General features: G+C 39.4%; 1 protein-coding gene across 6 annotated transcripts in view; it reads right to left on the bottom strand.

Moving 5' to 3' along the window:
• Positions 1–13,328, bottom strand: part of ralylb (RALY RNA binding protein like b) — a 152,054-nt gene that overhangs the window by 35,164 nt on the left and 103,562 nt on the right. The window contains exon 1 of one of the 6 annotated variants that reach the window (XM_023950101.2): positions 4,134–4,314. The exons of the other annotated variants lie outside the window; for them this stretch is intronic. Coding sequence (XP_023805869.1) covers positions 4,134–4,170 — 37 coding nt within the window. The 5' untranslated portion in view covers positions 4,171–4,314. Of the gene's footprint in view, positions 1–4,133; positions 4,315–13,328 lie in introns of those variants that run through there. 6 annotated transcript variants of the gene reach the window in all.

The raw sequence follows: 13,328 nt of genomic DNA, 5'->3' as shown, positions 1-13,328 counted from the left end.
ACTGAATTTTCTCCTGTGAAGCTTAGAGGAACTGAAGACGAGCAGCCTCGGCTCCACGTCCAGAGGACCCCGTTGAGGAGCTTTGGAAATCTGGCGAAACCTCCTTTCGAGAGTCGGCAGATGCATTTCTCACTGAAGGAAAGCCTGTTGGAGACAGCGCTGTGCTGGAAAGATTTCCAGACTTCTCCTAACTGGACTGGGAAGACCTCGTCTCAGAAGAGCTGGAGGAGCAGCTGGAGAGACAGATGTGTGGATCTTCTCACCACGGTTTTTACAGCACCATTTTTTACTGAATTAAAATGGTGAAATCCAGCAAAAACGCAGCCATCAGAATCAGAGATGAGCAGCTCATGTGTTTGCAGAGTCATTTATTAGTAATGCTGATCTTGTTTCCATTGAGATCTTTTGAGTTAAACAATCACAGGTTGATAACGTATGGAAATGACCGCAATGTAAGAGACAACATACCAAAAACCAACACAAAACCGCAAAGGGAAGATGTGACGGAGTGACAGAGTCAACCATTTATGACTCAACTATTCCTCTTTATTTCTAACAATAGTTTAATGCAATAATCCTCTGAGGATGTGTCATTAAAAAATGAATGAATGAAGCTTTACGTCTATAGTGCTTTACAATCACGATGCTGAAGTGCTGTACACTTAAAAAAGTATAAAGAACATCTTAAAATTGAGCATATAAAAACAAAACATTTTAAGATTTAATAAAATACATAAGTGATTATTCAAAAGTAGGTCTTTAGTTCTGATGATGTGCACAGGGGGGGCTGGACGCCCCAGTGTTTCTGTCGTGACCTGGGCACAAAAAGCAGATACTGGATGGTAGACCTTAAAACCTTAATGAAGTAAAAGCATTCAACCCATAAGAACCAATGGTCATCAGTGTAACATATCAGAAATGTCAGAAATCCACCAGGCTTGTGGTAAAATACACTAACCATGTTCATAAAACAGAAAAAATGTTTAAAGAAAATTTTTTATTTCTCCTAAAAAAAAAGAAAAATGTTAATTTTATCTGATTTCTGGATCAATGTGTTTGGCTGAATGGATTTTGTGTCCTTAAAAAGTTCCAGGGATGCAGGTTTTGGCTGTTTTTCCTCAGGATTTTCCTCAGTAGATTAATTTATGATCACACGATGCTTCGGGCATTTTTTTTTTTAATGGAAGCCAATGATTCTAATAAAAAGATGAATTTGCAGCCTTGAACATTTCTCACCATCTCAGGACTCAGAGATGGTTTAATGATGGCAAATTTCATCAAATTTTGGGCATTGAGTCCACAGCAAAGTTTAAGGATAGGCATATAGTAAGCTTTATATGCTTTTATTGGTCGTTTATGTTGTACATTATGTAAATAATAATGACAAACTAAACCATGAAACCATAAAAGTGATGTTTTAACCACATGACAACACACAACAAACCTTATCAAAAGCTATCTGCTATACATAAATGTGTTTTTTCCACTTTTTCAAAGTCATTAATTTAATTAATTAAAAATGGATCCACAACTTAATTCTTGAGGAAATGGGAACCAGTTTAGCAATAAATCATGGATGTCTTTGAATGTTTGAAAATTATGGTGGAAATGGAAACGAATGCATCTTAATCGTTAAAGTAGATTGACGTTAGACCGTTGGTCCCCATACAAACTCTCTGCTCTGGGAGGTTTGCTGCGCTGGGAGCCCTCTAGCTGAAAACATGCAAATCTCTGCAGGCAGGCAGTGAAAACACAAGAACGCACTGCATTCTGGGAGAGGGTTGCAAGGTTTTCTGCGCTAATTACATTTGGGAAACGATATATCTGTTTTTTTCTACCTATGCGGTGTTTTTATCTATTGGCATCATGGACCTTTCAGCATCTTTTTCTTGCTTCCATCTCAGCGGTTTAGTGAAGGAATGTCCAAACTGGAAGTTGGCGGATTAGAAAAGACTTTAAAGGTGTTATTTTCAGAATGATGCTTCTCTGTTCATTACCCATCATCGAGGATTGGATGGGGGTTAAGCTCCTCCCTAACTCAACATCCTTAGATGATGGATATAAAGCAACTGCTGGCATTTGTTCCCAAACTGCTAAACACCTCACAAGGTGGAGATGTGGATATGCAGGTCATCCATCCCACTTAAAACCCCACTCCCAGTCACTTCAGTCATTCCAACGTACTCATTTTGAAATCTGGAAGTCATGGAAGCCCCCCTTAGAAACATGGAGGGCAAACCAAGTCAACACGAAAACATCTCTGCCAAGCTGCGAGAAGGCACAACTGCACCATCACGCTGCCAAGTGTTGTCATGGCGGGGGGCAAAATCTGAGCGTGAAACACCACCCAAATGCACCAGACTGTTATATAATTTACAACTGAAGTTGACCCCCTGTTAATGACCGATTCATGCCCAGCCGTGACTATCTCTACAACGTAAACCCTGCACTGACGTAATCCTCCATGTGTCGTTCACAGACTTTAATCTGACACACGATGGGATTAAATGACTGTCAAACTTTTATAAATAAAATGTTGAATAAAAAGTTCTGTGTCAGTCAGGGTCCTCAAAGGATGCATCTGCATCGCATGTTTTAAACATTTGGCTGCGTAAATCCTATAATCCTCACAACTTCACGTCACAAACAAGGTCTGCTTCAAGGATCCGGAATAAAAACCTACAAACTGAGATGTTTTTATGTCAATGTGATCAAAACAGGTGATGTAATGAGTTTACATACAGATAAAACAACAGATTTGAATGTAAAAACACCAGATAAAGTTTTTTTTTAAATCAAAATGACTGTGGCTTGGTTACTGTTCAAAAGCTGATGTCGTAAATTATGAGGAGTCTGACACTGCAGAAGTTCAGTTGAATCTGCGGAGTGAGGCGTCTTGAAGTTTCACTTATCTCCTCCTTTTTTTCACCTTCCTCGGCTCACCTTCCTACCTGCTGAGCCGTTCATTTGCAGTTTTCCTGCAAAAGGTCCCCATAAAAGGTTGGAGCTGCATCCCCCTTGTCTTGAAGCAACAATAACTGTTAGGGTTGTTATTTTTGGACCATTAGGTTTTCTGTTTCTGTCATCCGCAAAGGCCAAGCTGGAGAGGAGGAGGAGGAGGAGGAAGAGGAGGGAAGCATCCCCTCTCCTGTATCTGCAGCTGCTACCAGCCTCCGACTGACTCTCTCTGGCCTAATAGCTGTCAGGCAGAGTTCACAACAAGCTCTTAAACAAGCTCCTCATCAGTCTGAGCTCGCACAGATTCAGCGCCGTCTTCACGCTCTCCCTCTTCTGCCTGGAAGCACCTGGCTTTCTTTGTAAACACTCACTCTTCTGTGCTTGATTTTGGGTTTTCTCACACATCTTAAACGAGCAGGAGGTGCTTCTGTCCACTGGGGTTTGCATGTTTTTGTATACCTGAGTTCAACAGTGAAGCTCAGCAACCCCATACAGCAGCTTTTTGACCATCTTTTACTCCGCAGACTGGGGCTGACCGAACACTCTGTGCTTTTTACTTCACGTTTCACTGTTTCAGTGCAGCATCAAAGCACAGATGAACAGCAGCACATGACCTCCTCCATCCTCTGTCTACTGAACACTGTCACCAATCTGCTTCAAACTACGATCATTAACAAAAATCCACATTATGAGAAAACACGAGCTAAGCTTTTCAATTACAAACTGTTCTCTTTCCATTCTAATATTTCAGAGTTCTGGATGGAGTAATCACAGGATGCATGAATCTAAAAAAAAGCATTAGCAAATCAAGTTCCATACCACTCAAAATGTAGCCTGGAATAATTATTTACTTTGACTTTGGTCATGTATTAGGCCATAAAGGATCAAACGGCAGATGGAAGAGGGTGCTGTCTGTGCGCAGCAGGTGATTTTTGTCCTCAATTATTATTATTATTTTTTTTTAAGATTTGCAAAAGAAGAAATTTCCGTCAAATGCAAAACTGCCAAAAATGCAAAGAAATTCATCCTGAACGCAGCGGCGTCAAAACCAGCCGCTCGGAGACGCGCGCCTCTTATCCAACTTGTGTTTTTACGCAAAGCGCAGCGCGCGACCAGACGGAGGACAGATGCCCTTTAGGCATCATCAAGCCGTCAGCGACGCCGTGTAAACTTACATCGGTGGTTGCGACGCTTCCCCTTGTACATCGTCATTATGTAAGGGTCCAGGTTTGCTCACAAGCAGACAAAGAGACGGCGGGAGAGGGTCCGAACTTCTGCGCGCAGAGCGGAAATACTGGAAATGAGGCGCTCAGACGGAGATTTGGAGGCGCTTCTTCTCCAGCGAGGAGCATACCATGCGTGGAAACGGGAGGGGGGGGGAGCGGGATTCAGCGCGGTTCATTCACAGACACCGGAGCGCCGACGCACAGACAGAGGAAAAACGGCGACTCGTTACATCTATTTAACTCACTTTACCATCATAATAACTCCTAAAAGAACAGCAAAGACTTGACAAATGTTTCCCTAAAACAAAGAGAATGAAAGTCAGGAGTTCGTCATAATTGTTCATGTTAAGACCCACACCGTTAGGGTTTTGAGGAGAGCACGTAAACAGATGGGTGACGGGAAGTGGGGACGGGCGTCACGCCCAAAACTCAGAGATGAATTTCTAATAAAGTGCTGATCTGCAGAAACTATTTCCTGGATAAAGTCAGAGGATTTCGGCAAAAACGGCATAAATTAAAAGACCACAGGGAACACTTTGATGATAGATCAAAAGATGACCGGAGTGGAACTTTAAGCCATTCTTGGAAGACAATAGACTAGACAGACCGCGATGCATTTATATTTCCTCAACCTCCGTATTGATGATGGAAAAATCAAACTACAGCTGGAAGTCTTCTCCATCACATCCCAGACAGTTCCATTGCAGTTACAGTCTGTTCCCTTAGATTGGTTATCCATTTGAAGAGAATGAGCCGCGGAAATCTTTCCATTGTCTTCTTAGAATGGAGCCAACAAACTACCTTCTCCTTGAGTTAAGTCAGACATCCTCATTTTGCTCAAATTAGGCAAGAATTGTAGAAAATAAGTACATTTATTTGGTTTGGTTATTGTTAAGCACTTAGCTTAGCTCTTTAACCCAATTCTTGGGTTATTCAAATACATTTTGGGTTACTTTACTAGTTATTTTGGGTCATAGTGTTTTCATTTTAACCCAAACTATAGTTTTTTTCTCTTTTTCATGAGAATTTTTATTTTTCCTAGATTTAATAATACAGAAAGAAGTTTGTTGACCTCTAAGTTGGTTAAATATTAAAAAAAACTTCCATTCTGACTGTAACCCTTGTGCTATCCTAGGCACTTTAACGTTGGGAGTTGGGTCATCTAGACCCACTAGACAGTGCCCTGAACCTTTATTCTTCAATGATTTGTGATCTTCACTGGTGTCCATGGATTACATGAAATCTTTCCACCTTTATCCACCTTTGTCATGGTAGGGAGAACACGTTAATGGAAGGGTGGGGTCATCTAAGATAGCACAAGGGTTAAAGCCTTTTTCCTCCAATTCTCTCCACTTTGGGATCCAGACTACAACTGGACTCAGACGCGCAAAACACCTTCTTTAGACAACACAACCGTTAGAAACACATTCTGCTTTATTATTGGAAACACTATCAAGTTACGATCCTCACCAACCGTTTTCCCTGATTCCAAATCTTTTGAGCTTCTTTGATTGCACATTTCCTGAGCTATTTTACCAAATGCGTCATTTGCCTGAGGAAGATCAGAAGCATCAATAAAACGCTCCACTCATCTCATGTCTGATTCTCAGAATCTACGGGATTTCTTCATTCTGAGGATTGCAAAAGCCTCTTGGAGGTGAAACATTTTCTGTTATAAAACGAGCCCAGTCGACGGCTAATGAATCACTTCAGGTATGTTCAAAAGAGGCTGCTATACATTTGTTCTGACAAATTAAAACGCTCTAAGTCCTTCCTTAAGAGCTAACATTACCTGGAGTGTTGCTTCAGAAAGACAAACAGTTTACTGATGAATGTTTTGAAGTTGGTTTATAAAAAAAAATAAAAAGGACCTTCGGGAGACATTGAAGTTGTGGTATCAGGAGAGACATGGCTGCTTTTTGAAAGGGAGATTTCATTTGAAGTGGTTTCTTTAGAGTCTGCGTCTACAAAGAAAGTCAGTGCTGTTGCATAAAAATAACCTTAAAACTTACCTCGAAATAGAAAAATGAGAAAACATAAGAACAACAGCTAAAGATATTTTTAAAAACTTATAGTTGGTCCAAAATCAAAGGTTGGGCTTTTTATGTTTATGATGTATTTCAGTAAAACATACATTTCTACGTGACTTTCTATTACTTTTTACGAAAATTCATGGCTTAGTGATCAAATTCGGTTTAATCCTTGAAAAAAAAAACCTTTCATTGAATTAAATCTTTTTAAAAAGCTCAGACATTTAAAAAGAACCAAAATCAAAAGTCAAGTGAAAAACAAAAGGACCCTTTTTCTTAAATTATAAGAAAAATGAGCATTTGCCATTAGCTCACTGATAATTACTTCCTCTGATTGTTACCATCTCACCCCTGTGCATGCAAAACCAAGACATTAAAACCACATTTTAACCCCACCTCTGGGCAGAAAAGGAGGAATTTTTCCTCTTACAAGCAAACAGAATTGTGTTGCTATGGAGACAAAAGGAAGTAAGCAGAAAGGATGCTGATTTTGTGCAATTGTGATCCACTCTAATGTATTTTTGTACTGTGATTTAAATAACATGTTTAATAGATCAAACACGCAGGGAAAAAAAAAAAGAAATCTATTCATGAAAGGAAAAGGAATCAAGTCTGAATCAGCCGGCGCTCTGGCGACAAATGCTCCTCTTTAGCATCTTTAAAGCCGGAAAGATTGAAACCCCTCTGGGGAAGAATATATGAAAATGGCTGAATCGAATTAATCAATAGAGGAGATATTGTTACCAATCTGTGCGCTGTTCTGTAACTGTACATTTTCTCTCCCTCTTTTTTTTTTGGCTTTTATACCTTTGCTGCTGACATTTGAAATTGTGATTTTTATGGATGGAAGCAACAGAAATGAAGATTAAAAACAAATTGGATTCATCTGCAGGCAGAAACCACACAAAGCTGCATTTCAAGGTGCAGCAGAGACACCTGCTGTCCACCGCCGATCCACACAGCCAGCAGCTCCACCTTCTGTCATGCACCTTCACTCAACATGTATGGCTGCAATAAAGAATCAGTCATTAAAAACCCTAAAAGATAGTTTTTTATTCCCAGACTGAAACTGTCTGACCACTTTGCGGTTTTATGCAAAAAACATCCAATTCAGCGTAATGAATCCCAGACGGGAATATACCAATTAAAATATAATGTTCATCTTCTCTAGTGTTTTTAATATTCAGTATTTTTCTCCCACAATTTGAATATTTTAACACATTAAAAACACTTTTTTTCAGAAACAAAAGATGAATAATGTGTAAAATAAGAAATAAGCAGCAATCTTTCTGCAGAATTTCTATAATTGATTTGTATTCTGCAGAAAACACACAAGCACTTCGATAGGTACTCCTGTGTCATGACTAATTTAATCAATTCATGTTTAAGGCATCAACTATATGATGCAGCTTAACGATATGCACACACATATGTTAAAATAGAAAATAATTACAATAAAGGTTGAAGTTTAAAGTGTCTCCACCTCGGTCCTTGCCCCCCTGGTGAGAGCTACATGAGACTTTTTCAAAATGCCGGCCTTTCTGTTGGTGCTGTCTCTATAGCAACCATTTTAGTTTTGGGTGGTGTAGGGGTGACGAACAGGTCTATGTATTTTTTCGAAGAATCGGCATAAGTCCATTTTTGAATTTCCTTGGCAACGGAGAATTCCTGTTAACCACGCCCACATTTCTGATGGTTTTTTTTTTCATAATGTCGTATTTCATTCAGCTTGAGCCAGGGATTCTAGTATTACATTTTCACAAAATTCCAATAAAAATGTGCGAGCAACAGGGGAGCGCCAATTCTGCAAGTTTGTCACGCCAATACAGTTTAAAATAGACAAACTTTAAAACCAACATTTCATTCCCAAGCAGCTTCCCACTGATGCTCGACGAGTTAGGAGACGATCGATCAGGATCCCACGGACTAGTTTAAACAAAAAAAAACAAAAATGAAGATGGTGGCCTCTTTCTGGGGTCAGAGGTCAACGAAATATCAGTTCTGGCTGTAGACTTAACCTTGTTTGTATGAAATTTCATGAAGATCACCCCAACACGTTTTTTTCCCCCCAGATTGTGTGAAAATGTGAAAAACGCCAAATTTTACACTTTACAAGATGGTCGCCAAGCTGAGATCCTGTGGCCATCCCATAATAATATCAAATGTTCCTTGAATATCCCTAACGCGTATGTTTTGTTTGGTGAATTTTGACGTTTTTTTTTTTGAGCCTCCATAAAAGATTTTGTTCCAATTCATTTATTGACGCTTTTTCCCGCCGTACTGATGACACGGCTGTGTCTGAATTCCCGCCCTAACCCCTAACTACTAAAAAACTATATGGAGTGGTATTATGTAGTGCCCTGGATTTTTAAAGCAATTCGGACGCCACTCTTACTACTTTTTAGTAGAATATGACGGCCGATTTCACGAAGACCGTTTTACGACGATCATTTTTCAATCCACCATCTTCTTTTTTTATTAAAAAAATAGATGTAAATACTCTTTTTTGGGGCAAAAATTGTTCAGACGCAATGCATTGTGGTCTTTTTTGCCGATCTAGTGAGCATGGATGCACACTGGTTTTTCGCAAATACTTCTGGGAATCTTCCAGGGCTCTGGATTTTGGAACTGCAGATTCAGTCGGCACTACACAGCGCCAAACGCAGGGAAGGAATTTACACACAGCGTTTGAGTCTGTGACATTTTTGCTCAAAGAGCACAGATAGAAAGAAGAAGAGATAAAACCATCTGGTCCGTCAGTCCAGGACGGCTGCGGCACAGACTCATGGTTTCTGGGTGAATCCCGTGGAGCCACACAGTGAAGGTGCACCTTTGAGGTCATGTGAGGTGACCTGGGTCCTTCATTCAAAATGACGCCTTCATCTTCTTCTGAGAGAAGGCAGCGATGGAGGGAGGCAGAGGGAGCCCCCTCCTCCGATGGACAAAAACCGCTCAGACGTCTCCGTCTCATAGGCCGATGACTCACAGCCTCTCGTTCGACAGTTTCCGCTTTTGGCAGCAAGTAATAAGCAGCACATCACTGCTGTAGGTGACAGCACATGATCTGTGCTCACGTCTAGCCTGTTTATTTAGAGTCAGTAAAAAAAAAAAAAGGTTTGGACCAGAAAGCACTTCCTGACGCTCCAATGTCAGGTTTTGTTTCATCTTTTTTCAATTTAGATCAACGTCTTTCGATCGGCTTTTGGCTGTGAGGCTTAAACAAGAGGTGACAACGACATGGAAGCCTCCATTTTTTAACTGTAGGTCTGACTGACTGAAGGAAATGTCTCCAAAGGACTTTTTTTTTAAATTCTACGCTATTTGCAAGAAAGGAAAATCACACCACTTAGTGGGGGGATGAAGAAGGACATCTCCTCTTGACTGGAGAAAGATTTTTACCAACTACGACTGCAGGAATGATATGACCAATTAATCTACAAAAAAACAACAAAACGATTGGTTTTCTGCACGCATTTCTTTATGATTCAGTCCTGTGTTTGCCATAAAACTGCTGTTTCGGTGAACTTAAAGTTGTGTTTGTAGGATTTTCCAAAAGGTCCTTGTGGAAATGGAATGAAATAAATGTTCCCTTTTCATTTATTTAAGGACTTTCTTCTGTTCAGGGCCACAGAAGCCTCAATTCTTGAGTCGAAGATAAAACAAAACCTTGGTTTCTGGCTGTCAGTGAGGATATGAAAAGATAATTTTTTCAATTTTCTTTGGAGCAAACGTAGCTGCATCAGTGCTCGGTCACAGAGTTCAGCAAGAATCCTGCATTTAAAAAATGGGGATGAAATGAGCGGACACGGTTTCAAATTAAGGCCACGCTTCTTAAAATCCTTTTGCACCCTTCCGATACGACCTTTTCTTTTTTCATTTTAAGATAACAGCACTTTCTTTCTCTGGATAAATTCACAAGGGAACAACTAAAAACCCCTGAAGAATAAAAGAGAAATGCTTTGCTGTGGATATTTTTTTAAATTTTGTCTCTCCGGAAATTACGCCATATAGCCTGTAGAGCATCAACAGCAGCCTTTAGAGCTTTAAAATACTTTATGGCACAGTCAAATTAACATTCATAGATTTTTTACAACAAAAAAGGTTGGTTAACTCAACCCGTAAAAATAATTTGATTACTCTGCATTTAGTTAGATATAGTTACAAATGCTGATGATTCTGAAGCACAAAGATGCTTTCATGGTCCAACGACAATAAAATAAATTAAAATCTAGAGGTGATTAAAACGAGAACAAGACCAAAAGAACAAGAACCTCTTCAAAAGGTGAATAAATTATTCCTGAAAAAAATAAATCACATGATAAAATGAATCTTTAATTGCTCAGGTGGAAACTAAAAACAACAGTCGTTCTTGCATGTCCTCTTCCTCCTCCTCCTCCCCCTCCTCCCCATCTGCCAGGTCACAAAGTGTGGCAAATCACAATCACTCGTATTCAAATGTTGAACTCCTCACAATTGGTATTCATACAAGCATTAAAAGGCTGCCAGATCTACTTCAGTGCCATCAACGCCACATCCATTCATCCCGTCAGCAGTGATAATGTCAACCCCAGGGGATAGAAAAATCCAATACACAGACAATAATGTCTCCTGGATGTAATGGAGCCACAACTGAAGTGAACTCTTGTCTCCTGAAAAGGGTGGAGGGGGAACATTTTCCCTTCGTTTCTTCTGCCGCCTTTTCCCCCCCGAGATTAACAAGGCTGTAAATCCTTTGACAGGAGCTGCAGAAGAGGCACTCAGGAGTCACCGCCGGGAAGATTAACGGCAGATTGTCAGGTTTGCTTTCCAGGGAAAAACGAAAAAAAACCTTCATGAGACTAAGTAGATTTCAGGGGTTGGCATTAATGCAACTTTACAAAAAACGGATCCAAATCTTTTGCCTGGTTTAGAGGTTTAATACCGATTCAACAAAAACATCTGACCTGGACAGCTTTAAAATCACATTAGCGTGAACTGCTATCATGATCCTAAATCATGTTCTAATATTCTGAGGGGTTTTCTCTTCATCCACCGACTACCAAATCCAAATGTATATGTCAGGAAGATTTTTACTGTCAGCTTAAATAATAATAATTTGAAAAAAGAAACTGAAAATAAAGGCGTTTTTCTCCAAAATTTCAAAAGATTAACTGTAAATTAAAGCCCAAACTTTTTAAAATACGATTAAAGAGAAAACTTTCCAAAAAGATTCAAAGTTGGCGTTGCTGCTTGATGTCAAATAAATAAAATAAATACTCCAAATGTGCGTGGCTCCATCTGAGTGGGACTAATCTTTGTTATTAATCTTTGTTATTTTTTTAAATCATATTGCAGACAACAAAAACCATATCAGATAACTGTTCAGTATCCAAGTCAGTGTTGTCATAGCAACCAACTCTGTATTGGTAAACACTTCACTTTTTCCTCTCCTCACATTTTTTGAGAGCGGATTTACTATTATTTTTGTAATATCTAAAGACAGATTTCTGCTTTGAACATCATGTTCTTTCTTAAAAACCTCTGAAGAAGCGAAAAAAAAAGTTTTGTTGCTCATGAGTCGAGTTAATGCAGGAAACTGCAGACTCTTTTTTTTTGTGTGAATTCTCCTTTTTGTAGTTTTAAATTCGTTTTTTTTTTAAATTCACCAAATGATGCACTTTTTGATTTGGTGCAAATTATTTAGATATTTGATTTTTTTTTATATATATATATATACAAATAGATTTTTTAAAATTGCAGTTTATAAGTTAATACATTTATAAATTAATTTGTTTTTTTAGAATGATGCTCTGACCTAAGAGCAATGACCATCCATCCATCCATCCATCCATCCATCCTGAGGCAAGCATGTGGATAAGAAAGATAAGAAAGCCTTTATGTGATTGTCAACATCTGACAAGAATTGTTACCAGAATTCTTTTTGTAGCTTAAATTAAATTTCGTGTAGTTTTCTCTAGAAAGTATTTTCCTTATAAATAATTACGTTGATAAAGGGGGATTTTGCTGGAGCCTATCCTCATAAAGATCCTGATCATAGCTGCAGAGCAATTATTTTACTGCCTTTCTCAGTCACCTTGCTGCGCAACGGATTTAAACGTTGCACAACCCGTTAGTGCAACCTTCATAACATGTCATCGTTTGGGCGAAACCTGATGGGAGAAGAAAAAGCCAACCGCATAGATTCCTGATGAAATCAGGGCAACACTTGTGGATCATGTGGTAAATCATGGCCAGTCATCAGCAGCCAAATGTTGGAAGTTCCATTAAACAGACATTTGATCAGGACAACAGGGGAACAAATTGTAACTTAGAGTTATTCAGTTGTCTCCTATTTGCCCCTCCATTAGTTCCAATGTACCAAAACTCCATTGCGGCCACACAACCACACTCAACAACCCTATGATGGGGTAAGGGGGATTACAAGCGGAGAGGCATAATGAACCAGTCAATTGCATGAATGATACAAATGGGGACCAAATCCTGCCCCCCTCAGACTGATGAAGCCATTTGGATGAAGGGCGAAACGTTTAAAGGAAGAATTTTTTTAAATCCAGTTGTTATGACTCAACGTTAGGACAGCGGCACCAGGATCAATTAGAACCTTCACCTACACGTAGTTCAAACTAATTTGCTGTCAGTCACTCTATACGGTGGCTCACATTTAGGGTGGTATATTCTGCTGTACTGTAATACTGAGTATTGCATTACAGTACTGTAAATATTTAGCATGTCTACATTTCTCTGCACGTCAAGAATTATTGCAAGACGACCTAAAAGAAGTGGAAGAGGTCACCCTTTGACTCTGCAGCAAAGGTGCATTTTCAGCATCTTGAGTTTTCTTTGATTCTAGTTCTCTAAATGCCATGCGTGGTAGATAACGCTGTCTTCAGTTTATAAGGCTTTGGGAAGCCCTTCCAGAGAAATCTGTCTCGATGAAAACAGGCTCAAAACTTTTGACTTTCATTGACAGAAATACTTTTGAAGATCAAACGATCGATTTTGATTCGTCTTTTGAGCTACTGACTCTTTTTTGCAGGTCATCTACTGTGTTTTGCAGTTTGCACCCATTGCAAACCGTAATACTGCTGTGAGAAATGCACCAAAGCGACAGAAA

This window comes from Oryzias latipes, chromosome 20 (genome assembly GCF_053564925.1).
Source record: "Oryzias latipes strain Hd-rR chromosome 20, Olatipes_Hd-rR_3.1".
Classification (NCBI taxonomy): domain Eukaryota; kingdom Metazoa; phylum Chordata; class Actinopteri; order Beloniformes; family Adrianichthyidae; genus Oryzias; species Oryzias latipes.
The sequence above is the reverse complement of the archived record's forward strand: the minus strand, read 5'-3'. Positions and strand labels throughout refer to the sequence as shown.